Raw genomic sequence first — 25809 nt, 5'->3', positions numbered from 1 at the left:
GAAAGCGGCCGTTTCCGGAAGCCGGCTGCCGCCCCGCCGACAGACCGGTGCTGGCGCGGGGAGCTGGACGCGCACCGCCCTGCGGCCCCGGCGCTGCGCCTGCTCGGACCGCTGGGCACGGAGATGGCCCTGCTGTGCTACAACCGCGGCTGCGGCCAGCGCTTCGACGCCGAGAGCAATTCCGACGGTGAGGGAAACGCGCCCGCCTGCGCTCCGCGCTCCCCCGCCTCCCGGGGGGCGCCCGCGGGCCCACGGCGTCCGGGGTCCTCCCGCGAGCCTTCGCCCCGCTGCCCCCGATCGGGTCCCTCCCGGGCCCCCCGGCAGCGCCTCCCCTGCGCGCGGACCCCGCGGCGGGAGCCTGGGTCCGCCGCCCGCACCCCGGGGGCGGCTCTCCCCGCGGCTGCACGTGTTTCCCGGCCGCTCACTCTCTAATTCGCCTGGAATTGAGGACACCTTTCCCTCCAGCCTCGTCTCCTGGAGGAAGCAAGAGGCAGCCAGGCGCTCCTGGTCTCCCTGGGCGGTTGATTCGCAGTGATTGTGTGTGTGTGTGTGCATTGTATGTGTGTGTGTGCATTGTGTGTGTGTGTGTGCATTGTATGTGTGTATATGTATTTGCTATACAGACAGCCGCACAGAGGCTGGAGGACTGGGCGGGGGGCGGGTTGTATTCGTGTAGAAGTTCATTTGTCTGAAAGCCGGCTCGCGGCGTGCATGGCAGACCCCCCGTTATAGACTTACTTTTGTAAGTGCGCTCTTCGGTGAGGAACATTATTCTGAATCTCAGGTGTTGACACACCCGCCCCGGGGGGTGGTACAGCCGTGGTGGTGTTGGGTATTGTTGCTCCGGCCTTTCTATGTTAATCACGTGCCCTCTCGCCCTGGTCGGTGTGGGTCAGTGGCTAGAGCCTCGCCCCGTGCACCGAAGGGACGCGGGTTCGATTCCCGGTCAAGGGGCACGTACCTGCGTGGCAGGTTCCATCCCGGCCCCTGTCGGGGGGTGGGGGTGGGGGTGGGGGGTGCGTGCGGGAGGAAACCAGGGGATGTGTGTCTCCCCCTCCCTCCCTTCTACTCTCTCTAAAAATCAATGGGAAAAATAACCTCCGGTGAAGATTAGCCAAATTAAATTAAATAGCGTGCCACGTTATGGATAGAAGTGATTGAATTAACTCCACAACACCAAGGTGTAGCATTAAGGAGGTAAAGTAAAAGTCACTAGACTAGAGGAAAAATAGGAAGTGATCAATGAACTTGAATTTTGATTGGCGAATGGGATAAAGAAGTGACTTGATTATTTGAATATTGAGGTGACACTTATTCAAATTCCGCTCTAGCACTTAGTGTATGTTTTCTATGTGCTAGACATTAGAGCATTATCTCATTTTAATTTTCACAACAACCCTGTGAAGTAGGTATTATTCAGAGAGGCTGAGTTCAACGTGGTAGCAACATGGTTTCACGTTGTGAAGGAGATTAAATCTCCAGGCTCTGAGATCTCTGACATATTTATCTTGGTGCACAGGTGAGTTGGTGGCATCATTTAAAATAAGAGCATTGGCAAGACTCTTAAGGAAAAGATAAATCTTTGTACAGTACTCAAGCGATTGTCCTTGATGTTTTAATGACATTAATGTTGTTACTCAAGGGGGAAATTGTGAGATTTCAGTGATGACATAATTGAGGAGTGAGGGCTTTTAAAGCCCTTTGCTATCGGTAGCCTATGTGAAAAGTAAACTGCCTTGCCCTAGCCAGGCCTGTTTGCTCAGTGGGCTAGAGCGATGGCCTGCAGACAGAAGGGTCCCAGGTTTGATTCCGGTCAAGGACAGGTACCTCGGTTGCAGGCTCGGCCCTGGCCCTGGCCCTGGTGGGGCTCATGGAGGAGGCAATCAATCGATGTGTTTCTCTCACATCGATATTTCTCTCTTTCCCCCACTCTCTAAAAATCAATGGAAAAATATCCTCCAGTGAGGGGGTGGGGGGGGGAGTGGGAAAGGTAAGCTGCTTTAGTGTCTGCATGTGTTCTACTTTAACTTAATACTAAGTAATGGTGAAAGGCTGATGCTTGGTTGTACCAGACAGTATGTTTATTTATAGGGTGTTAAAATTAAGAGGAGATACACCATTTTTTGGAAGTCAGCTCTATGTGTGTCAAATGGTACAAAAAGAGTTTGGGGGTGGGGTACAGGAACGCCAGAGGCATGGACAGTCTCATCAGCAGTACCAAAATCAGCTGGGAACGCCAATCAAGTTGCCTAAAGTTCTTTGCTTTAGCAAAATGGGGATTATTTAGAGCAGAGGTGGGGAGCATTCAGCAGGTGGTGTAAGGCTCGAAAAATCATTTGGTCTGGCCCTGCCAACGCATTAGGGGTGAGTTAAATAAATGTTTGACCAAATATAGCAGGCTAATTTTTAAGTTGCTAATTTTGTCAAGTCGTGAATGATGTTATAAATATCCAAATGGCCCTTGGCAGAAAAAAGGTTCCCACCCCGATTTAGAGACTTAGAATAAATATTCCAGTAGGTTGATTGATAGAATGGAAAGTTAAGAAAAAGGAGTAGAGATTAGAAGACAAGAGCAAAGGGTGAACTGTGGACTATGTTAGGAGAAAGTTCTGTATAATGGGAGAGGTCTGACATGTATTGACTAAATAACAAGACTCTTCTAAGCTGATAGAACATTTCAGTTTGAAACACAGCTAACTAAATGAGTGTTTAAAGGAAACCTGACTGGTAACTTGCATATGTTAAACAGTTATTGTGGAAAAAGCACCACTTCACAAACAGTATTTTATTTAGTCCACATATATGAGAAAATTGAAACAGCTGCCAAGAGGCAGGCCAGAATTTGAGTCCGGGTCAGTTCCAATGTTAAAAGCCCTTGGCTCTTAACCACTACCATGTTGTAACTTCTTACCCATAAAATATTACTTGGAGAAAAACTGGTAAAAGTGCTACAGAAAGGCTAGAGAGGACATTGTCCATCTATTTGTTGCTTGCTTTTGAAAGCGGTGATTTTCCGATGTTGTTCATACTAGTTGTATGGTTAAGACCTGACTCATTGCTGCTGCTATTCTGCCGAAAACTGACCATTATTATGATAATGCTTCTTACTGTTATGTATTTATGCCCCTGACTCTTGGTAAATTTGGCATTTTAAAAGTCTCTATTCACTACTTTGATTCCCCTCTCAATTTCATATCCCTCTGCACATTCATTTCTACTTTGAACCTCCTTTTTTAGTCCTTAATTCCTTTACTACCCTTAATTAATAGCTTCTTTCTAATCCATGGGTTTATTTACTGTGCCATGAAAATACTTGACACTTTCTTGTTCTGTTTGCTAGCTTAGTATCTAGATAACACCTGGTTACTAAGTTAGGAAACCATATTAGGCTGTTAAGGCAGGAATAGAGAGATTTCTATAAGTACCAGTATTTAATCAACACCAGGAGTCAGAGATTGTAACAGTTGAATTCCAAACGGACATGAAGGTTGAGCAAAACATCTTCTAAAAAAACTAGAGGCCCAATGCACGAAATTCGTCCAAGGGGCTTGGCGCTTGCAGCTGAGGTGGCTTGCCTCGGCCCTCTCAGTCCCGGCTTCCTCCAGAGGTTGTTCAGCTGTCTGGTCTAATTAGCATATTATGCTTTTATTATTATAGATTACACAGGTATGGAACTGAACTGTGTTTTTCCTAGGCTTGATAAGTGTGTCTGTCTATTATGTGGCTTTTTTCAATGTAATTGCCCATACTACAAACTGTATTAAAGCCCATTTTCATGAGTTAGGTAAAAATTGGTGGTGTGATGAAGAAACGTATAAGGAAATATAGAATAACAGTCGGTGAAAATAGACTATAGAACTTCACCTTCTTTTTAATGAGGTTCATTTCTAAGAATTGACACCTGTTTATGAAAGTTAATTAGCAATTAGATAGTACAACAGTTTTTAAACTGTGGAACCTATTCTTCTAAACTATCTTTTTGTTAATTCATTCCTGTCCTAAGATTATCTCTTAGGTAATCTTAAAGTTTGACAGTATTTTTGTAAAAACAGAATTGAAAGATAACAGTCAAAATCTTGGAGCTTCAAGTTTTGGTACTAAAATTTTACTACAAAGATTAGAGGAATACAGAATGTAATTTGTTATACTTGAACAATTCTTCATTTATTTTTATCTATAGCTATCATACTCCTAAATTAGAACTTTATTACTATTTTAATACAATGTTATATTAAGCACTGTGTGCCATGCATCATATTTGAGCATTAGTGAATTTTTAAGGAAAAGTATTACCTGCATTTGGAAAGAAGATAAAATGTTAACACCTGAGCACTAACAGGTTTGGTTCAGTAGATAGAGCATTGGCCTGCAGACTGAAGTGTTGAGGGTTTGATTCTCCTTAAGGGCATGTACTTCATTGCAGGCTCAATCCCCTGCCCCTGAGGCAACCAATCAACTGTGTCTCTCTCCCCCCTCTCTCCCTCCCTCCCTTCTCTTCCCTCCCCTTTTCTCCCTCCTTCCCTTCCACTCTCTAAAAATCAATGAGTAAATGTCCTCCGGTGAGGATTAACAACTACAACAACCAAATGTTAACACCTGAAGGAAATGATGTTATTTCTTTATTATAAAGCAGTATTTTTTTTCTTCTCTGTTTTTGGCCAGATGCTTGCACATACCACCCAGGTGTACCAGTCTTTCATGATGCATTAAAGGTAGGAACTTGATATATTTCAGCCTCTTTGTATTTATAGAGTAAATTTAGAGCTGTAATACTAAATCTGTATTTTCTCATCTTTTGTGATTCTGCTTTCTTAATGACCATTTTGGGATGATTTAAGCAAGTACTCCACTAAATGCAGGGGCAGATCTTTTCCAGTTATAAAATTGTTATTGCTATCCCAACTCATTTTCTATAACCTTCACTTCTTCACTTTCCTAATTTTGAAGGGAAATGAAAGTAGTTTTGAATCTTAATCTCAGTCTGTCAGACAGCTGCTGTCTAATAAGAGCAGCTCTGAGTTTTAGGAAAGATTGTTCATAAACACTTAATGGTGCCAATCTCGGGACAGCATGTACTTCAGAGTGAAAGTGAACAGGAAAGAGATGCCACCTGTTTCCCACCTGTTCTTTGTCTGGAGAAGTAGTGAAATAATAGAATGTTGTTTGTCCAGGTATTTCATGGTGAGTTTATTGGCCTTTTAAAATGTATGATAATATGGTACATTTCCCATTATATATCTTAAAAAGAAAATGTTGCAGCATGGCTACATGGCTTTAGGTGTGGCTGCTTCTTAGGAACATTAGCAATCTCATTGCATGTTTAATTCTGTTGATCCCCTTTGAATTTCTAATATACCTTTCAGAGAGTAGTTGGATCTTTTTTGACAGTTAGCTGTTCCATAGCCAACTATAAACAAAGATGTACAAGCGAATAGCAAGTTTATGTTATTCTAGTTAGTTTTAAGTGAGGGAAACGGAACAAACTTTCAGTAGGGCAACTTGAGACCTGACTCCTTATGGCTTTTTTAGCCTTTTTACAAACTTATAAGGATGGAAACTGTGATTCTGTGGGAATTTTTTTTTTTTTTCCCCAGGAGTGAGGGATGTTTTAGCTTTCCTGGCCTACCATTTATTCTAAGTTTAGTTTTCTTACTGCATGTTTTTCTTTTTTCTTTTCCTTGATGTTTTCTTCCAACTTATTAACCATAGTCATACTTTGCTTCTCAGTCTTCGACTTCCTACTTTCTCTCATTTTGTTAATTCATTCCTCTCCCTCAGATGTTACCTCTATGGCTTCTCCAACATATTTCCATTTCTTTGTGTAATTGGCAACTGCAGAACAGTGGACTCTTATTCCAAAAATAGCCTGCCTCTCAATCTTGCTCCTGCTAGATATCACTAACTTTCCAGTCATTCAGTTCATCACTCTTTTTTACTAAACAACAGTAAAATTAATTAATTCTGATTAATTAATGTTAATGATTTTACTTTGAAGTATTTTTATTTCTCTCTTCTCCAACCCTACTGTTTATTATTGTCTCTATAAACATTTCTTGAAGACTTAGACTTGTTAAGACTACTGGATTTCACAGCTCAGTCGATTTTAGACAAACTTTGTAAGTCAATATAATGTTTACTGTTGCCAGTTTTATACTTGATCAAGTAAGAAGTTAAACATTGCAGTATCAAAAGAAAGAAAATTTTAATATTCAAATTAGAAGAGGTATCTTTAGAGAAAAAGACAATCCTTCTGAAGAAACAACAGGAACCTTATACTCACATACTTAAATTTATCCTTCATTTTTTCTCATTTTACTGAGGACTACCATGCATCCCAGATTGGCATTTGGGAACAACTAGTCTATCTCATCTGTGTAGCCCAGTATCGCCACCATACTTGATAAAATTCTTCATATATAGTTAAGACAATAAAGCCTTTTCTTGCATGGAATAACTTCTCTGATGACTATATTATTAATGCTATTTAAACCCTTTATTTAAGGTTGTAGTAACTTTTCATCTATATCTCAATTCAGAATAAAAAAGAATTACATTTCAAAATAAAGGAAATGTGTGTAAAATTTTTCTTTAAAAAAAACAAACAAAAACAAGCACCTCTTAATGCATATTGTGAAAAAATCACTACCAGATTCTTCAATATATTTGGGGGAAAGGAGGTGGCGTGAGGCCCAGATGGGTATGTGCAAAGCTGGCCCTTAGTCTATATTTCAGGCCTCCAAAGTCTTGCTGCCTTTTTATTTCCTCATTCTCTGTACTACATTGGAATTAAAGTGCAAGTCATTTTTTGATGAGCCAGTTGATATTTCGTTTAGAAGGTACACAGTGGATAACAGTTTCTATATTTTTATGCTTCTGAATGAAAAGGTTATTTAACTTTCAAAGATCTAACAGTGCTTAGGTTACTATGTTAATTAATCTATGTTATTCTGAAGACAGGTAGAACTCGTATTTTGAAGAACAGCTACAATATTTAGAAACTAAATTATTATTTCTGTGATTTACCAGATTTTTTAAATAAAGCACTTCACTTTATTTTTTAAAAAATTATGAAATACATAAATATATAGACAAGTCACTTCAGGATTCAAGAAGATAAGTACAAGTAGAGTATTTTACTGGGTTGTGGTTCTCATGCAAATACAGTTTTCAGCTGTTTTTTTTTTTTTTCCCCTCTCATGTTTCATAGGGTTGGTCTTGCTGTAGGAGAAGAACAACGGATTTTTCTGATTTTTTAAGCATTGTAGTAAGTATTACTCTTTTTCTAGATTATCTCCTGAAGAGTATATATTCTGGGAAGCTCCAGATTTAAGGAATCTGATTTCAGACGAGGCTCTGTTAACTTGCAGATCATACTTTTTAAGGAAACTAAAGCTGTTACTTAATTGACTTGTCATTAATTTTATGATTTCAGAGATGTTAAAATGTATGTATGACTCAGTGGAATATTGAAAAGGTAGCTAGCATTTATTCTATGTTTGCCACCTGCCAGATGTGCCATGTATTCTATCATTTTATTCAGTCCTCTCAAAAAATATCTTACCATTATCTCCTTTACTGGTAAGAAAACTGAGATTTGAGAAGATTAATTGTTCAAAGTCATGTAGCTAAGCTAGTTAGTTGCAGAACTGGGGATCAGAATGAGGTCCTTTTTTATAAGTAATTTATAGAATTATCTTTGTGAGATCTCCAGAATTTGTTTCCTATCAACAAGAATTTTGTGCTGTATGTTTAATAGAGAATTAAGTAGATATTTATAAAATGTTATTCAGAAGCTTTTTAAAAAAATGCATTATTCAATATAATATCTCATCAATATATATAAAAGGCTAAGCAACTGCTGAATGGCCGGTAGCTATGATGCACACTGACCACCAGGAGGCAGACGCTAAATGCAGGAACTGCCCAGTGACAGCAACTTTGCAGAGTGCCCTCTCGCACTCTGGGACCCCTCAGGGGATGTTGGACTGCCGGTTTTGGCCCTATCCCCACAGGCCAGGCTGAGGGTCCCCACCTGCCAAAGCAACCCCGCTCACCTCACAGACGCCCTTTGAGCCTCGGCACCACTCTAGGTGTGGCCAGCTGGGGAGAGATTGTAGGAGGTTGGCTCCAGGGCATGTCAGGCCGGTCTCATCCAGTCCTGCCGGCCACTATCTAATTTCCTTTAATTGCACGAATCTGTGCATCAGGCCTCTAGTTTACAAATAATAGCAAATTTGGAGTCTTACTTTTAGTTTCTTAAAATAAGTCAGTATGATAAAAGTGAAGAAGAGGACTTATTAATAAAGAATTAAAAAATAGTATTTCTATCAAGGCATGTGAAATAGATGAGACGGTAACTCTTAATGAATACCTTTCACTAACAGGGCTGTACAAAAGGTAGGCACAATAGTGAAAAGCCACCTGAGCCAGTCAAACCTGAAGTCAAGACTACTGAGAAGAAAGAACTATCTGAATTGAAACCCAAATTTCAGGAGCACATCATTCAAGCCCCTAAACCAGTAGAAGCAATAAAGAGGCCAAGGTACATGTCTTACAGTTGCATATTTTTGTCACACTTAAATAATAGCATTTGTTCCTAGTATTATGGTTTTGCATAATTGCATTTGTAACAGTTGTTTAGGTCACCATCTTTTTTACCATTTGGTTTTCCTTTAGATATATCTTTTATTTTTATTCCTCCTCAACTTGAGGCCATGTACACAGTAAACTTAATTGCAGACTTGGTCACTGTACCATCATACTTATGGTTGGGGGGGAGCCACACATCCGCCTTGTGCCTTGGCTTGTGTCTTTCTCACTGGCATAGTGAGATTCTGGAAAGGAATTGTCCTTTTCATCAGTTTGAGTTGAAAAATAACTTAGAGGTCTTCCTTCTCATTTTCTCTACTGTTTCTTGAATATCTTTTAGGACATTCTTGACAGGAAAATTTTTAGTTCCCTTTCAAATCTAGTAAAGAAGAATGTCCTTTTATTTCAGAGGGGTCCATTGTTACTAGATCAGTATGTGATTTTCCCTTGTATTGAGCCAAAGTTTCTCTTTTATTTGTCTATTTTGTCACTTAGAAGAAGCCTAGTGCCATCTTCTACTAGTACTTTCAGATGCCTGAAACTATTAATCTCATTATTACTGACTTTGATTTAGATAGCATATCTGCTAAAGTTTTCAATGTATTTGATTTACATAGGATATCTGTTAAAGCACTTTCGCTCAGTAGAATTATATAGATTCTTCATACTCGTCTAGAATCAATTTTATATTCCTACACATGCATATTGGGTGTCACTGTTACACCAGGTCTTCTTCATGTTGCACTTGAGTGCTGAATTGGACTTTGTCCTCAAATATGGCTCCTGTTGATATTTTATTTACTCTATGGACTTAGGGTTTCCCAACTTTTCCTTTATTGATCTTAAATTTATAGCATATTGAATTATATCAGACCAAGATAAGAACCCCAAGAGACATTTTGATTATTTGTTTATTTAAGCAAACTACTTAAATGATTTTTATTCCAACTTCACCTTATTAAAAATCATGAGAGACTTTATCAAATGCCTTGCTTGGCAGTCTAAAAAGTTTGTTTTTTTTTTTAATTATCAGAAAAAGACAAGAATTGTGGCATGACTCCTTAAGTATTACAGTGTACTTATAATACTATAATTGTCAATATGAGTTACTATTTTTTTTTAAATAATGGACTACTACTAATTTTACTTTAGAAGAAGTGAGATAAATATTTTATCCTATATTTGGTGGTATTATAGAGATTTTGAGGATATAGGTTTTTATGTACTTTGGTAATGGCCTCCTACATCAGAGGTTTCATTTCATTAAGGATGTGGAATGAATAGGCTTTATATTTTCATTCCTGAGTTTATTAATAGTCATAATATCTATTGAATGGGCCTTAAACAGATCGTACATACGTCACTTAATCATATGAAATGCTAGGGGATGCTGTTACTGTTTTATTAACTCTACTAAAATTGCCTGGTGATACATCTGAATTTAAAGATATACCAGTGTCCACACAAAGTGAATTATCTCCACCAGTTAGGAATATGATTCACTTAGTACATATTTATTGCTTGTTTATTACATACTCAGCATTTTGCTTAGTCATGAAACATAAAAGTACATCATGGCCCCTTCCTTGGATATACTCATGTTGACAAACTTGGATTGCCACTCTTTATTTTCTTCCCATTAGCCTATTGATTAATAATTCATTCTGTTGGCAATAGCATGATTATTTGAGACTTAATATTTTAATATCAGAACCTTTTCTGTTAAAACTTAGACATGTTGCCCTGACTGGTTTGGCTCGGTGGATAGAGCGTTGGCCTGCGGACTCAAGGGTCCCAAGTTCGATTACGGTCAAGGGCATGTACCGTGGTTGCGGGCACATCCCCAGTAGGGAGTGTGCAAGAGGCAGCTGATTGATGTTTGTCTCTCATTGATGTTTCTAACTTTCTCTCCCTCTCCCTTCCTCTCTGTAAAAAATCAATAAAATATATTTTTAAAAACTTAGACATGTTAATACATTATAGCAGTTATTTGGAAAAACTCCCCTTGGCTGGTGTGGCTCATTTGGTTAGAGCGTCATCCCATACACCAAAAGGAGGCAGGTTCAATCCCTGGTAGGGCCCTGTGAGGAGGCAACCCATCGATGTTTCTCTCTCCCCCTTATTCACTCTAAAAATCAGTTTAAAAATTTATAATGGGAAAATCTTGATTCACACATAATTTGGCTTCTTTCCATAAGCTCTTAAAAATATATATTTTTAGTACAAAGAAATATTTTAGTACATCAATGATGGTAATAAAATTTTAAAATTCTCCAGCCCAGATGAACCAATGACAAATTTGGAATTAAAAGTATCTGCCTCCCTAAAACAAGCACTTGATAAACTTAAACTGTCATCTGGGAATGAAAAAAACAAAGGTAAGATTTTGTTTTGTATGTTGCAATTATTTTTCGTACAATTTCTAAAAGCAAAAGGAGCTGTATAATTTACTGAATATAAATATAAAAAATACATACGTAGCACATTGTAGTAAAGAACTTGTTTTTTAAATGCCAGTAATACCACAGATTGGGTATGTGGTTTATTTAAAATGAGAGCCTGTTAATTAAATTATTTTTCTTCTTCAATTCATTACTATTTTTAAACAGTAAGATAAGTTTCTTTGATAATTATAAATGTTTCCTTGTGCACTCGGTAAAATATATTCCCTGACCTATACGTGATACCCATGGGAGAAAAGTACCCTTTCATGATTTCTCTTTCAAACAAGGTTAAGATATTGGATATAATATTGTATTAAGAATAGAAATGTGTCACATAGCCTTTTAGAGATATCGGTAAAACCTAATCACAATAGTTGGCTTATTAGCTTTTTAAATACATTACCTGAAAGGTCACATAGAAAACTTAGTTACTTAAAATGCTTAATTTTAATATGTTTGTTGTATTTAGATTATTTTTAAAAATATTTGTTTTATTTTTAAAATAAAACAAAGGTTACTTTTTAAGAATGGCACTATAGTAAAGTGTTCTGTTTTAATGTTTCTCATTTGTTTTTTTTGTTTCAGAAGAAGACAGTGATGAAATTAAGATTGGGACCTCATGTAAAAATGGCGGGTGTACAAAGGTATATATTGTAAAATTTGTGTTGAATCATGGAAGTAAAATGTTAATTTTGGAAAAGTGTAATTTTGTAAATCAATTCAACACACATTTGTGTGCCTGTTACATGTTGGGCACTGTGCTATGAGCTATGGCTGTGAACATGGATAAGGGACTGTCTGAGGAGCATATCTGATAGAGTCATGGGATTAAATAATGCTAATATAGTCAGCACTCACTGAGAGCTTACTATGTGCCAGACATTGTTTAAGGTGGGAACATAGTAAATTAAAGCAGAAATCTCTGTCCTTGTGAAGCTGATAGTCTAGTTTAGAGGAAAGAACAACAAATAGGTAATTAAAATGAATTCAGATAGTCACGAAGACAAGGAAAGAGTGAAGGTATTTAAATCAGAATGTCAAGAAAAATCTTTTATAAAGTAGTGACACTAAATCAAAAATCTGAATTATGTATGGATGAGTTAAGTAAATCTTGGAGTAGCCTCGGGAGTAGTATGTATAGAAGCTTTAGAGCTTGTCTATTCAGAGAATTATGAGAAAGGTCAGTGGGGCTTGGGCAAAGGTGTGTAAGTAAGTAGTGGAAAAGAGGTGGGCAACATTATGGAGGTCCTTAAAAGCCACAATGAGGTGTTTGGGCTTTATTCTAAGTAAAATGGGAAGCTGTTATCTGTTTCAAGGAGGGGTTTAAAAAATTTGTCTTTGGCTGCTAAGTGGCAATTATAATGGGGCAAGAGTGAATTTGAAGAAGGAGAAGTAATTAGGATATTATTGTGGAAGACCAGGCAGTGAGACTAGAAATATGTTTTTCAGAAGTGGTTAAATGTGGGATGTAATCAAACATCTCAGTGAGGCCTCCCCCTCTTGCCCTGTTCTATGTAAAATTGCATACCCTCCAACATTTCCACTCCTTTTTTTCTCCATAGTACTTCACACCTTATGACATAATACTTATTTTGCATATTTATTTTGCTAATGTTTCATCTAGCTTTCCATTCCCCTCCTTCCCTTATATAAAGTTTAGAAGGAAATGATTGTATTTGTTTTGCCTCTTTGCTGTATTTTGAGTGCTTAGAGCAGTGCCTGGCACATGGCAAATGCATGTAGAATGAATGATATCTTGAAGTATTATTAGCAGGACTTGCTAATGAACTGGAAGTGAAGGAAGGGGGCTTGTGTCTCTAGCATGTATCAGGGGTCCTCAAACTTTTTAAACAGGGGGCCAGTTCACTGTCCCTCAGACCGTTGGAGGGCCGGACTATAGTTTTAAAAAAAAAACTATGAACAAATTCCTATGCACGCTGCACATATCTTATTTTGAAGTAAAAAAACAAAACAGCAAAAACACCTGCATGTGGCCCGCGGGCCGTAGTTTGAGGACGCCTGATAGGTGATTGGTGGAGCATTGATGAAGAAAGAAGATGAGTTACAAGGAGCAGGTTTGTAGTTTATCCTCATGTTAAGTTTGAGATCACCTTGCTCATTTAGGGATGGAAATATAAACGTCTTCACAAAGGTAGAAGCAGTGGATAAATGATAATTCTTTGGGTAGGAGAGTCAGTGCAAGTGGTAGGGTAGTGGAGAAAGAGACACAGAAAGAAGGTATCCTGGATGAATTTTGAAAAACAATGATAGTTCTGTAAATGGACAGAAAGGAAAAGGATATATTAGTATATCCCAAGCAGAGGTGTGGTAAAAGTAGCATGCAGAAAACAAAAAATAGTTAATAATGGAACAGAATTTGCTCATGCAAAGTTGAGATTAAAAGAGAGAAATAGGGGCCAGATCCTGAAAGGCTTTTATAATGCTCAAAAGTGAGACTAGGTTATGAAGGCTATTACAGAAAATTTTTACTCTTTTTTCATTGGAATATACATTTAAAGACATGCAAATACAAGTTTGATAGCTTGAGGGATTTTCCAAAGCAGAACCCTTCTTATGTCCCCTCTCATTATTCACTCTCCAAAGGTAACCACAGTTTTCTATCAACATAGATGAGTTTTGCCTGTTTTTGAACTTAATGTAAATAGAATCATAGAACAAATATCCTTGTCTCTGTCTTTGCCTAATAAAATATTAGGGTGATCTTTGTTGCATTAGCTGTAGTTTGTTCAGTTTCATTGCTTTGAAATATGCCATTGTTTGAATGTGCCAATCAATTTATCCTTTCTATTGTCCTTTAAATTTTTGGATTAATGATACTGTGAACATTTTTGTGCATGACTTTTGGAACAGATGTACACATTTCTGTTAGAGATATGACTAAATATGGAATTGCTGGATTATAGTGTGCATATGTTCAGCTTTAGCAGATATTTTTGCATAGTTTTTCAAAGTGGTTGTATTTACACTCCTACAGCAGTTTGTTAGACTGGTTTCATTTGTTCTGCACCTTGGTAACACTTTGTAATATCGATCTTTTATATTTTAGCCATTCTGGTGGGTATGTAGTGTTCTGATTGTGGTTTTAATTTAACTTTCTAGGTGATGAGATTGAGTACCTGCCTGTATTTTTATTGGCCATTTGGATATCCTATTTTGTGAAATGTCCAAAGCTTTTACCTATTTTCCTATTAAATTTGCTTTTTCTTACTGATTTTTGAAATTCTTTATATTTTTTTAGATAAAAGTTTTGTTTGTTAGAGACAGTATACATTTTCACTATCTTAACAGCTTTTTATAGAGGCTCTTAAATTTAAAAATAAATCCAATTCATTAATCTTTTCCTTTGTGACCAGTGTTTTCTGTGTCCTGTTTAAGAAATCTGCTTACTTCAAGGCCTTGAGTGAGAATCTGTTATTATAGTCTCACTAGGAGCGCAGCGTGCCATTCGAAATCACGCAGCGCTGCCCACTCTCGAGTCGCCGGTCCGGCCCTGCCTCCCTCTCCGGCCCTTGAAGCAGCCCCGGCCACTGCTGATCAGGCCCTCCCCCAGCCCTCCCCCAGCGCAGGCACAAGGAGGCCCCTGCCGCCCCGCCCCCGACGCTGCGTGCACAACATCCTCCTGCCAGTTGACCCATTGCAGCGTCCCGGTTAATTAGTGTATTTCTCTATTTTATATATATATATAGATTACCTAAAATCTGGTGGTGATCATGAGAAAGGTTGGCAAGTCAAGTTGATATTTTTAAGTCAAATTGACAGTTTTTGATAGACTGCATATGATTGGAGGGAGAGGAAAAATTGAAGAGGACTTACAGAATTTTGCTTTGGGAGATTGAGTTGATATGGTGCCATCAAATAAGGTGGGAAGACAAATAGATTTGGGGGGCAACAGTGATAAGTTCAGAATCTAGCATACTGAGTTTCATGTACTTATGGTATATCTTTAGGAGATACACATACCCAGGACTTTAGATTTACAAAAGAGTAAATGTACAGAATTTTATTTTCTGTACTGTAGGTGGTTACAGTAAATACCAAAATAGAGAGAAAATATATTACTGGCTGCATCTATGTTTTATTAACATAATTTTTTGTGAATTCATCTGTAGAGCCTTCACCTACAGCAGCAATGGGGCCCGGATCTTCCAGACAAATCCTGGATATATATATATAGGTCTGCAGCTCATTTTACCCTTCGTAGGGATAAGAAATCACTCTAGAACTTGCAGAATTGCTTACTAGGTTTTCCATATTAATTCCTAATACCCAAACAGATTTTACTATGCACATAAATCATACTGTAACTGCATTTCTGATGAGATTCCGAATCTCTTGGTTTTATTATTGTTCTGTAAATTTAAATACCTCAATATTCTTGGATGTGACTTCATACTCAAAAGTCTGAAAGCATATTAATACATCCTATTGCCTACTTTTCTATTTGCCTTTTTCATAGGGGACTGAAACTTAAGCATATTCAAACAGTAATCATTTTTCATTTCTTATTGAAATGTCCTGGGTGAATTTGTGACTATTCTAGGTTATGTTATTTCTTGAGCATTTTCATAGTTCATAGAGGTCACCAATACTACAAATATGTGTGAAATGTAACTTTGAGGTATAAAGCTAATATTGTTTCTTTTTTTATTATTTCTTTTAGACATATCAGGGTCTACAGAGTCTAGAAGAAGTCTGTGTATATCATTCTGGTGTACCTATTTTCCATGAAGGGTAATTTACTTATTAAAACTTTATGGTAGAGGTTAGAAAAGTTAATATGCCTTTAAACATTATTTGCCCTGCAGTAAATTAGATATTTTTATTTGTATTGTGTAATCTTTACAATAATCTAGAAATGTGGGTTTTGTCTTTTTATCATGAGAAAATGAAAAAGTATTACAGTTAAGTGGCCATTGTGACTCAAATCTCATGTTTCTCCTTATTTTACATTTTAATAGAGGCCCGATGCACGAAATTTGTGCAAGGGGCTCCGCCCTCGCAGCCCCAGCTGCCTCGTGGCCTCGCGGCCCTGCCCACGGTCATTCCGGAAAGTCGTGCCAGAAGGTCATTCCGCCGTCCTGACTAATTAGGATATTAGCTCTTTATTATATAGGATGTGATACCTATTTGAGCTAAATAGTTTTTTTGTTGTTTGAAGAACCATTTTGCACATTGCAGGACATTTATAATTTTTGACCTTGGGCACTAATGACACCGACATTGTGGTGTCCAAACACCCACACTTGTCTACAGTTTGAGAGCCTCTCAACTGTCCTGTAGTTTATAGAAAAACTGTGTTGAAATCTTCCATTCTGTTTCCACTGTTCTTCAGAAATCAAGCCCAAAGTTTTACTGTAATTTTTGTCTTCTAATGTTAGATTTTTATCAAGTATGTAATAGTGGGTTTCATTATTCACAACCCCAATACTTTGGGATTGACCTTCACAGATATGCAGACGTTAGTTTTTAGTTTGTTTGCATGTTTTCATTTTCCTGGGTTATTAAAATGTGAGGTTATAAAACTGTGGTCATAGCACTTTTTGGTAGCTTCATGAGGACACTGGAGCTGTCGGTGAAAAGCTGATTTGTAATTCTGTGGTGTTTTTAAGCACCATTACTTAGGACCATAGTCGGCAAACTGCGGCTCGCGAGCCACATGCGGCTCTTTGGCCCCTTGAGTGTGGCTCTTCCACAAAATACCACGGCCTGGGCGAGCCTATTTTGAAGAAATGGCGTTAGAAGAAGTTTAAGTTTAAAAAATTTGGCTCTCCAAAGAAATTTCAATCGTCGTACTGTTAATATTTGGCTCTGTTGACGAATGAGTTTGCCGACCACTGACTTAGAAGATCCAAAATTGTTATAATGACATTATGGTTTTAAAATTATTAGTCTTGATAATATTAACTGGTTACTTAGATTTAAGATACTAAAGTTGCACATTTACTGATTTTTTTACATCACACTTGTCACTACGATACTTCTGGACTTAATTGGTTGTGAGATTTTATTTCTGAAATTTTTCTGTGATAATTTAAAGGATGAAATACTGGAGCTGTTGTAGAAGAAAAACTTCTGATTTTAATACTTTCTTAGCCCAAGAGGGCTGTACAAGAGGGAAACACATGTGGACGGCAAAAGATGCTGTAAGTAACCTTTTCGAGATAACATATTAAGGCATATTCATCTGTGTTATTTTTTAAAATTTGAGATTATCCTGTCTTTAGATTAAAAATAAAAGTTGGTCTCTGTCTCACACAGAGTTTTGATGGGCCTAAAAACTAAAAGTAATCTGAGTCAAACTCCCAGAGCATGCCCTTTGACCAGAATAGTCATTGTATATATTGATGCCAGTATATACATTTTTATGAAATACTTAAGCCTGGAAAAATTTTTAGATATTTTTCTGTAATTCTGTGGTTTATTCCCACTTTTTTAATAAAAATCACTTTTCTGCTCCTTTGATGTTATCGATCATTTAGACCTCTGATTGTCTTTTGGCCTCTTAGAAGTTCATTCAGCCATTTACAGATGCACAAACACTTCATCTGGTGGCCAAAGAGGAGTATTGCAGACTTGTTGGAATTGTTTTGAATGCCTTTGCTTGCAGGGAAATTGATCAACAGAAAAAAGAAAGCATCAGTTCCTACTTCCCTAGGCAGCTTTTTAAAAGACTTGGGGCTCTGCAAATAATTCCCCCAAATAAATCCCAGTAAGCTGTAAGAAAGCAAGCAATTTATTGCTAAATAAGTGTTTGAGAGCTATTATTAATGTATTATGTAATGTAGTTAGATTTATGTGCTGCATTGGCACTAATAAATCCAAGGCAAACCTTTTCAGTATATGTCTTTTAACTTAAAAAGTAATTGTAAATTTTCAAATTGCTGTAGGAATTTATTTCTTCTGCATGTGAGTATCCTATATTTTCTGCCTTTTAATAACACATGGTTGGAGATTATAAATACAGGGTGGGACAAAAGTAGGTTTACAGTTGTGATTGTGTGAAACACAGGATTTATTCTTGTATTATTACTTATTAATTATTGTATTATTTTCATATGAACAACTATAAACCTTTTGTCCCACACTGTATATCCGTCAAATTATAATTCGTCTATCACAAAACTTCTAGGTGTGTCTTATTAGCAAAAGAGTGAAGTCTCCTTGTATTTTCTCCTAGGTCCAAAAATTTGAAGATTTCATTTAAAAAAATAAACTGTTGTTTTTTATTATATGCAAAAGTTTTCAGAATAGAACCCTTGATGAGATTTTTTTGTAAATTAAAATAGCTTTATATTTCCTGTTTATAGAAAAGAATAAGCAGAATTATAAAATTGTGTGAAAGAAAAGTTCAGATTGTTTAAAAATTTGCCATTTTAAGTGTAAAATTCAGTAGCCTGAAGTATATTCACAAATGTTTATGCAATCATCACTGCTATCTTTTCCCAAAAGTTTTTGATCCAAACAGAAATGCTATACCATTGAATCAATATCTCCCCATTCCGCTGCCTCCCCAGTTCCTTGGTAACCTCAACCTACTTTTTATTTCTACAAATTTGTATATTCTAGATATATAAGTGGAACCATACAATATTTGTCCTTTTGTGTCTGGCTTATTACACTTGGCATAATATTTCCAAGACTTATCCACACTGTAGCATGTTTTAATACTTCTTTCTTTGTGTGTGTGTGTGTGTGTGTATGTATGTATGTATCTTACACTTTGTTTATCCATTCATCTCTCCCTTTTTTTTTTTTTTAAATACATATGTCATAAATTGATTTCAGAGAGGAAGGGAGGGAGAGAAAGATAGAAACCTTGATGATGAGAGAGAAGCATCAATTGGTTGCCCTTCTGCGTGCCCCTTATTGTGGATCGAGCCTGCAACCTGTGCATGTGCCCTAATTGGGAATCAAACTGTGACAACCTGGTTCATGGATCAATGCTCAATGACTAACCCACTGACCAGGCTCTTCATTCACCTCTTGATGGACACTTGGGTTGTGTTCACTTTTTTGCTGTTGTGAATAATATTACAATGAATATTGGCATGCATGTATCTGTTTGAGTCCCTGTTTTCAGTTATTTTGAGATATATCCAGGGTTTTTCTTATTTTTTAATGCATACATATATCAAGTATAAAATGTCTAAGCCAGTGGTCTAATGGCAACAACAAAAAAGTAATTTAAATTCAGTTAGCATAATTGTACCAAAATGTAAATATTGTTTTTTACAACTATAGTACCTCACAGTTTCCTGCATTATTTGACTAACCCTCATTTATAAAACAAATCACAATTTGTCTTTTTAAAATAGTTGCTAATAATGTACCACTGGCAGATAATAATTTCCATAATTATAATTAATCAAAATACTACTTCCACAAATTCTCATCTTTTTCTATATGTTATTTATGAGAAGAAAATAATTATTCAATAACAAATAGTTGTGCCCTAGCCAGTTTGGCTCAGTGGAGATAGATTATTGATCGGCCTGTGGCCTAAAGGTTTTAGGTTCGATTCTAGTCAGGGGCACATGACTGAGTTGCAGGCTCGATCCCCAGTAGGGGGCCTGCAGGAGCCAGCCAATCAATGATTCTCTCCTCATTGATGCTTCTATTTCTCTCCCTCTCCCTTCCTGTCTGAAATCAATAAAAATATTTAAAACAAACAAACAAAAAAATAGTTGTAAGTAGTCAATTATTTTTTTCCAAATTCCAATTTGTAGAAAATAAATCAAAGATTCCTACGCATGATATTAATATATTGTCTGGTTATAGCATTAAGCAAATGTCTTTTTCACTTCAGTCTTCAAAAATGTTTTTATGGCTGTACTTAATTTTAAAATTGGATACAATTTTGTAGGAGTTCATAAATTGCATTTTTAAATATATGTTAATACTTATGGCTATAAAAGAAAAAAATAGGAGGAATACATGTATTCTCAAATCATAAAACTGTAAAGGTTCTTTGTATCATAATATATTTTACTATTCAAACTTTTTTATGGCAACTTTAGAAGTTTACTCTTATAATAAGCATTAAAGGTGATTACATGATAATTTTTTCTCATGTAGATAGGTCTTTAAAAAATTCCTCTTTTTAAGAAGTTACATGGAGCTTTGTAAATTCATAAAGGTTGTCTTATATTACAGGGGAAAAAAGTTGTTCCATGTAGACATGACTGGCATCAAACTGGGAGTCAAGTCACAATTTCAGTATATGCTAAAAATTCACTTCCAGAACTTAGTCAAGTAGTAGCAAATAGTACATTGGTAAGTACACTAAAGATCTCTGAGCAAAAATTATCTTTATACATTTATTCTTTATATTGATGTAATAATTGTTCTGATTTGAACTGGCTTTAGGGTAAGATCTTTTCATCTTTCCCATTTGAAAAAAATAGTTTGAAATTACTTTTAAAGGAACTATTTTAAATGAAAATTTCTACATAATACAGTTCTGGAGCATTCTGGAGACACTGTAGTAGCTTAGAAAATGTATCAAATAATATGGTACTTCGTTCTCTCAATGGGAAATTTCAGATAATTTTTCTTTTCTGTTAATGGTTTTTTCGAATAAAAAGTACAATATTGGCAGTTTGTTAAAATGGCTTAAATGATTTTTATCAATATATTCTTATTTTTCATAATCATTGTTTTATATCATAAACCTTGAGTTTGGATTTGATCAGTTATTCAGCTTTCTATAAATATCTTTTTCAGTTAAATGTGCACATTGTATTCGAAGGAGAGAAGGAATTTCATCAAAATGTGAAATTATGGGGTGTAAGTATTATGAATCCAGCATAATTTAAAATACCATTTGTATAATAAAAGACAATACTTTAGTAATTATTCTAACCAAAAAGGTGAAATCTAGGTATTTAAATAGCATTAGAGTCTTGGAATTTTTTATAATTAAAATAGGGAAGACCAGTATTTTCCTGTAAGACTAACTATACTACCCAGGTTTACTTTAATTCTCTTTGATATTTTGCAGGTGATTGATGTAAAGCGAAGTTATGTAACTATGACTGCAACAAAGATTGAGATCACCATGAGAAAAGCTGAACCAATGCAATGGGCAAGCCTTGAACTGCCTGCAACCAAAAACCAGGAAAAGCAAAAAGAAGATAAAACAGAATAAATTGAGAGGGAATAAAAAGTTATTGCCTATTTCAGAATTCTTAATATGTGGTGAAGTAGTGGCTTGCTGCTGTAATCTTTTGTTTTGCTGTTATAGTTGAATCTGTCTGGTATTTCAGGGTCAACAGTGTAGATTCTTAAAAGCCAAAGTCAGTTTATCTTTTTATGCCTCCTTTTTTTTCTTTTCTTCTTTTTTTTTTTTTTTTTTTTTTTGTTTGAAGATTGATTATTCATTTCTCCTCACTAATAGAACTATAGTTGTGTCCCAAACTTGAAGTAGCTAGAAAATAGCTCATAAGTAGAGTAGTTCTTAGTATAATATTGTGTTAAACAGATAAATATAAAGTAACATCTCTTTCTATTATTCCATAATTAGTAAAGCAAGATGGAATGTCAAATTTTTAATTATTTTTTTCATGAGTTTGTGTTCCTATAATACTTGAAAAATCTTTCTTTAAAAGTTAAAGCTCTGCAATGTTTTTTTCCACTTGGACGGTTAATTTCTGTAGGAGGATTAATTGTGAGGTAGTGTAGTAACTAATTAAAGAGGAATATATGCATTGATTAATAAATTACAATTTATTTGCAACTAATTGCAAAAAATTTATATCAGTACCTATATTACTTGCAAGGCAGTATCACTTAAGAATACAGGAAAGATAAATAAAAAATATAGAGGTATGAATTTATTTAAAATTCATCATTTTATAAGACTAAGCAATAATGTTAAATATCTCCTGATTATTTATAAGGTCTTGGTATGGTGTGATGGCTAAATTGTATCTGAATCATAGGCCATACCCTCTTAATATTTTTAATTACATATAAAGAGAAACTAAATATATATATCTGGCTTTCCTGTTGGTAAACTATATAAAATTATAGAAATACATTATGGAAATACACTTGTTTCAGAAAACTAAATATTTGAGCTTTGCTTTATGACAGCTATTACATATTAAATAAAAATAGTGTAATTGTTGGTTTTAGGCTTTCATGAACAGTGACAATTCTAGGTGATACAATATTGATTATATATTGTACTTTATTAAATAAGTATCACAGAATTAGATTGTTTATGTTTATTGAACCCATTAAAGGATAGATTACTTTTTGAGGTAGTGCAGAGCTCACAAAGAAAATGAAAAAATGTTATGAAGGCCAAAACTCTGGCAGAATTTTGGGGCATGAATTATGCTTGCATAGATTAAAATGATTATTTCCTAAGCCCTTTGAGTGGTTCTTCCCCCGCCCCTGTCCCCCTCTACCCCCTCCCCTGCGATGAATAGGATTTTTATCATGGAAAATTTGCTGAAATACAATTTTAGTTAAAGGGTATATCTCACTCTATAAATAACTATTAGATGTAGTTATGTAATTGTTAAATGGCTTAGCTCTGTTACAAATAAAGATGTAAAATATGGCAACTAGGCTTTCATGATACTAAAATACTGTGGCAAGAAATTTTTGGCAGTAAAATTGGTATCCAAATAGAGTATATAAGTGAATTGTATTTAAATTTTGTAACCTTAGCTTTCATAACTTAGGACCTGGGTTCAATAGGACACATGCAATCTTCATTGTTTAGGGCAGTGGTTGGCAAACTCATTAGTCAACAGAGCCACAGTTTGCCGACCACTGGTTTAGGAGAAAGGTTGCTATTATTTTGATTTGAGGTAATGAGTTAATATACCTTTTTTTATGTGTCCTTCTTTGAGGCTATTTTCCCCTAAACATTACCTTACTATGTTCTGTGCGATTGAACTATTATTTAGAGCAAGTGGATTATACACCTAAGAGTTAGTTACAAAGTACTGACTTTTGTATTATTTTTGGATGCAGCATACTCTTTAGTCTGGTTTCATTAGTGACCCTTCTGTTCTTCATTTCCACGAACCTCTGAATTTGCTGGCCAGATAAAAATCTAAATGATACTTCTCTTAAACTCATACATACATACATACATACATACATATAGCAACACATTTATAATTAGGTAAAATGTGTTTTTTATCAGTCTTTCAAAAAATTAAAATTCTTAACTTTTATTAAGTTGTTTCTCTAGAAATATACCTTGTCTTTCTTAGCATTGCGAGTAATTACTATAGCAAAGCAGTCAAAGCTAGGTTTATTATATACTTGGTAACTAATTTGACAGCTAAACTAATCATGGGAAAAATTATTTTTCTTGCCTAGCACATTTGCTAGTATAAAGGTCCTAAGAAGTTGAGCTTTTATTTATTTTCACCCTCTTATTTTCAGGTAAGTTTAGATTTGCAGAGGAGTTGTAAAAAAAAAGTACAGAGTTTTTTATATGTTATGTTAATCTTCCTCTTGTTAAAATCTTACATAATCATAAAACATTTACAAAACTCAGAATTAGTCTTGATACAATACTATTAACTAAAGTAGACCATTAATTTTGACCATCCGTTTTTAGAGGAACACTATTAAATGGTAGTTCTTGAGACGTATCCTAAGTTTTGGTAATAATTTAAGCCAGGAATTTATAAACCATTAAAAATATAAATTGAAATCAGTCAACCATAGACAAATGTTTATAGGTCAAAGGTGTAACTTCTTCTTCTAACCATATACTGGCAAAGGACTGTAATCTATTTTATTATAATTTATATTTTATACCATCAATTTTAATTTTTATCATGTATAACTTTTGTTTGGTTTTCTTTAGACAATTCTTCAGCCATCTTACGGTAAAGAGAACCTTAGAGAATTCTTGCAAATACATTAAGTGACTTTGGATTATTGCTCTGCCACCCCTTGGTTTTTTAAAAAATCAGTCATTCTCCAGTTTAAAAATGCTTGTCATGCATACACCCACAATAAACTTTTTAAAAACTCATGTACAAGGCCTGATGTCAGTTTTAGGGCATTTGGGTTTGTACTCATAACTTTTTTTTTAACAGCCAGGTACTTTCAAGTTATCAGAACATTAACAAGTGTTTGTGTTTCATTACAAATTACTTTGATCTAGAACTCATATTTGGTATTTGATTTGATTCTGTTGCTTATATAATTTCTTGTCCTCACTTCTAAAATGGAAAAACTAAGTCCGTCTTGTTTTTAGGTTTTGTTGTTCGTTTTTTGGGGTTGTTTGTGTTTTGTTGTTGTGTCTTTTTCCCCATATATTTTCATTGCTGTTTTGTTGGGTAGTTGGGAAGTTGGTTTTTTACCTGATTGCTTTCTTACTGTTCCAAGTATCTTACAACTTAAACTCATCTGGAATTGCTGCATGGCGTGCCTTGTTAAGTAAGGGTAGGCGCACAGGGTTGTGTATGTGGCATTATCCTTAAAATACTGGGCTTGCAACATTTTCTTATGTGTAGTTATTGTTTGATGTTAAGTTTTTATGTAGTTCTTAGTTGTGTGTAATTCATTCAAGAACAGTTTTTCTGAACAGCATATTTTTATTAAATGCTAATTAATGACTTTTTAGTTTTCCAATTTACAAGGTTATTTAATGTCTATTAAAATGAAATAAAACTTCCAGCCTTAAACATTTTTACGTTACTTAAAGATTGTGTCAAAATAATTTAACTTGCCATTCATTTTTGATTATGCTATTGTCCAGATGGATTATCTTTTTTTTAAGGCTGATAATTTGAGTAAAAGCACTGGTGTTAATCCTGGGAACAGGGAAACCTCTCTCCTCAAAAAATGGGTCTATTAATGCTTTTTTCAATGCTTATCCTTTCCTTCACAATGTTTATTTCAGTTTGCAGTTCCATACTTCATATTTTATTTCTATGATTAATTTGTCAGTGTCTGTATCTTCTCATAAACTGCATATAACTTTGTGTTTGGGCCAATCATTGTATCCTCATTTTTTAATATTTGGCATGTTGATTGGCTTTTGTAAATATCAAGACATGCAGGATTTGTGATGGGCCAGTCACTGTTTAAGGACTTCAGTGAATATGAACTTGATCCTCATTACAACCCTATCAGGTAAGTTCTATTACTATATAACAGGAGAGAAAACTGATTTATGGCACAGGTTAAATAACTTGACCGAAGTCAAAATGAGTGAGTTGTGGAGTAGAGAATTCAAACTCGGGCATCCTGGCTTTGTGTTCTGTGCTCTTCACTATTCTGTGCTGCTTATATTTGTCATTTGAATTAATAGGTTGCATAAAGCATGGGCACATGACAAGGAAAACTAGTAACACTGTGTTCGGTCACCAGGACCACATTTTTTAGTTTCATATATTTTGTTAGCACATAAATTTATAAAATATGTCCTTTTGCATGGATGGTTTTGCTTATAACAATAAACTCATCATTTGTGATTTGGCAACTCTTAGGGTCTCTAGTCAAAATCATCAGTTGAAAAAAAAATGTTTTTCTATTGCCATTTTGATAGTGATATGTATTTTGTATGGAACTCAGATGGGAATTCATATCTACCTGTTAGATAAGATGTAATGAACATCAACTTATCTTTGGTTTTGCCATTAATATGAATTAGAGTGTCTGCAACATAAGAAACATGTAAGACTGTAAACCTAGGGACAGATAGCGAAGGATCATTTGAATTTTTTCCTTTTGTCTTCTAGGCCAGGTCAGTGGTTATCAAAATATCAGTTCT

General features: G+C 35.6%; 1 protein-coding gene across 1 annotated transcript; it reads left to right on the top strand.

Annotated features, from left to right (window-relative positions):
- CHORDC1 (cysteine and histidine rich domain containing 1) lies at nt 1–24521 on the top strand. Its single transcript, XM_079789242.1, has 11 exons — nt 1–187; nt 4663–4712; nt 7208–7264; nt 8385–8542; nt 10867–10967; nt 11619–11677; nt 15715–15785; nt 17092–17197; nt 20208–20327; nt 20778–20840; nt 21055–24521. The coding sequence occupies exons 1-11, from the start codon at nt 124–126 to the stop codon at nt 21199–21201; spliced, it is 996 nt and encodes a 331-aa protein (XP_079645368.1). The 5' UTR covers nt 1–123; the 3' UTR covers nt 21202–24521.
- Nucleotides 24522–25809: the final 1288 nt, after the last annotated feature.

Source organism: Cnephaeus nilssonii (assembly GCF_951640355.1).
Source record: "Cnephaeus nilssonii genome assembly, chromosome: 13".
Classification (NCBI taxonomy): domain Eukaryota; kingdom Metazoa; phylum Chordata; class Mammalia; order Chiroptera; family Vespertilionidae; genus Cnephaeus; species Cnephaeus nilssonii.
The sequence above is the reverse complement of the archived record's forward strand: the minus strand, read 5'-3'. Positions and strand labels throughout refer to the sequence as shown.

Coding starts and splice junctions, on each gene's coding strand:
- CHORDC1 (XM_079789242.1), top strand. CDS start 124: ATGGCCCTGCTGTGCTACAACCGCGGCTGCGGCCAGCGCTTCGACGCC. Junction 188..4,662: donor CGCCGAGAGCAATTCCGACG/GTGAGGGAAACG, acceptor GTTTTTGGCCAG/ATGCTTGCACATACCACCCA. Junction 4,713..7,207: donor TCTTTCATGATGCATTAAAG/GTAGGAACTTGA, acceptor CATGTTTCATAG/GGTTGGTCTTGCTGTAGGAG.